Consider the following 1758-nt stretch of genomic DNA (forward strand, 5'->3'; position numbering starts at 1 on the left):
CCGGGGGGGGGGCGCTGACAACATCGAAGGGCTCTACCCTGATTGCCAACGGACCTCTCAGCCACTCAGAAAGACAACTCCTGCTCCAAAGATCTGCCTGTTCAGGATTCAGCTTTCAGCGGGGCTGCATGAGTGAGCTCATGTCCAAGGAATGTGAGGGAACTCCAGTGGGCTGTGTGCTGCAAAACCCAGCTGTGCTCACCCATTCCGATGGGGCAGGGGACCCCCAGGGCCCGCACAGGGGGGGCAGCTGGCCCCGGACAGTCAGATGACCCCTCCACAAGCTACATGCTTGAAGCCCAAAGGAGCAGAGAGCTGACGCTTACGGAGCATCAACTACGTGTCAGGCCTCAGGCGGGGAGCTTTAGGCGGGTGATTTCCCCTGGAATCCAGGGTACTGAACACTGTCACCCCCGTTTCACAAAAGCAGCAGCTCAGGCTTAATTGGGTGAAGCAACTTGACCCAAATCACACCGCCCCAAGGAGCAGAGCTGGGATCCGACGCCAGGTCTGCCGGCCCCCCTTCTTGGTGCTGGTACCTACCTCCTCCATGGGGCTGTCCAGGACCTCCTGCAGAAAGCGCATTTGCACTCCCACCATGAAGGGCGTGGGGCAGCAGACGGTGGCCAGGAGGCTCTCGGGGACCACGGGGATGTAGGTGTGCGCCCAGCTGAAGGGGTAGAGCAGCGCGGCAGCGGCGTGGATACACTGCGACAGGGTGCTGCGGACAGCGACAGGGACAAGAGTTAGAGGGGCCTCCCTGCGCCCCACCCCTGCCACCCCATGCTGCCGACCACCCACAGCAGGTGCAGCCGGGCCCCCGTGACTCCTCACAGCTGGGAGGGGAGGGGCGGGGGCGGGAGAGGCGCAAACCCCTCTCCAGGATGGGCCTGCATTGGGCCTTTATTTGTCATGTTATTTCTCAGCAATAAAAGCGGCTCTAAGGAGCGGAGAGGGGAGAAACGCCTTCCCTCGAACCCATCACCAATGGAGCCCCTTCTATGCGCTCGGCACGGTCCTAAATATGTGGGTGCCAGGAACTGGGAGACTCGGCCCTGCTCCTCGGAGTTCACAGTGCCGCCGGGGAGGCAGACAGTGAACACGGGGCAGCAGAGGCCAGGCCTGTCTCCCCCTCGCATCTCTCCAGCCCGGCTCGGCCCGGCCTTCCCTCTCCAGCTCTCTCTGGCCACTCCAGGCTGGTGCCTGAGTGCCTGGGAAATTCCTAGATTCCCGGAACCTCACCCAGCAATTCCTCCCGGAAAGTCCCGCAGAGGGGCTCTGCCCTTTCCTACCAAGCACTGGGTAATCGCCGCCTGGTCACAGCGCAGGGCCAACGCCCGGCCACTCACGCAAGCACACAGCCCACTCTCTCTCTTCTCTGTCCCCCACTGGCTTTCACGGCTCCTCATTTCTCCTGGTTGCCCCCCACACCGGAGCCAATAAACACACGGATGCAGAAACCTCGTTCCAGTTCTTGGTATCAACCAGCACTCCCCGAGAGACTGGCTCAGAGAGCCGGCCAAGGCCGGGGCTAGCTGGAAGTTCCACCCACCCCACCCCCCACCCCCGTGTTTCAGGGATCTGACAGATGGTGTGGGAAGGAAGTGGGGAGAGATGGGATCTCCCTGGAGAAAGTCAATGTCCGAGAGGCAAGTCCTGCTGGCCCTGGCCCTGGCCGGCCAGCTGACCCGTGCGGTCATGTTCACTTCCCAGGCACCGATCTTAGGGGGAAAGGCCAGCACCCCAGCTCCAGCCACA

The 1758-nt window shown here is 62.4% G+C and overlaps 1 protein-coding gene across 1 annotated transcript in view; it reads right to left on the reverse strand.

Annotated features, from left to right (window-relative positions):
- Positions 1-1758, reverse strand: part of DENND2D (DENN/MADD domain containing 2D) — a 24239-nt gene that overhangs the window by 4911 nt on the left and 17570 nt on the right. Inside the window, exon 9 of the mRNA XM_015563527.1 lies at positions 544-721. Coding sequence (XP_015419013.1) covers positions 544-721 — 178 coding nt within the window. The remainder of the gene's footprint in view (positions 1-543; positions 722-1758) is intronic.

Source organism: Myotis davidii, unplaced genomic scaffold (assembly GCF_000327345.1).
Source record: "Myotis davidii unplaced genomic scaffold, ASM32734v1 scaffold217, whole genome shotgun sequence".
Lineage (NCBI taxonomy): Eukaryota > Metazoa > Chordata > Mammalia > Chiroptera > Vespertilionidae > Myotis > Myotis davidii.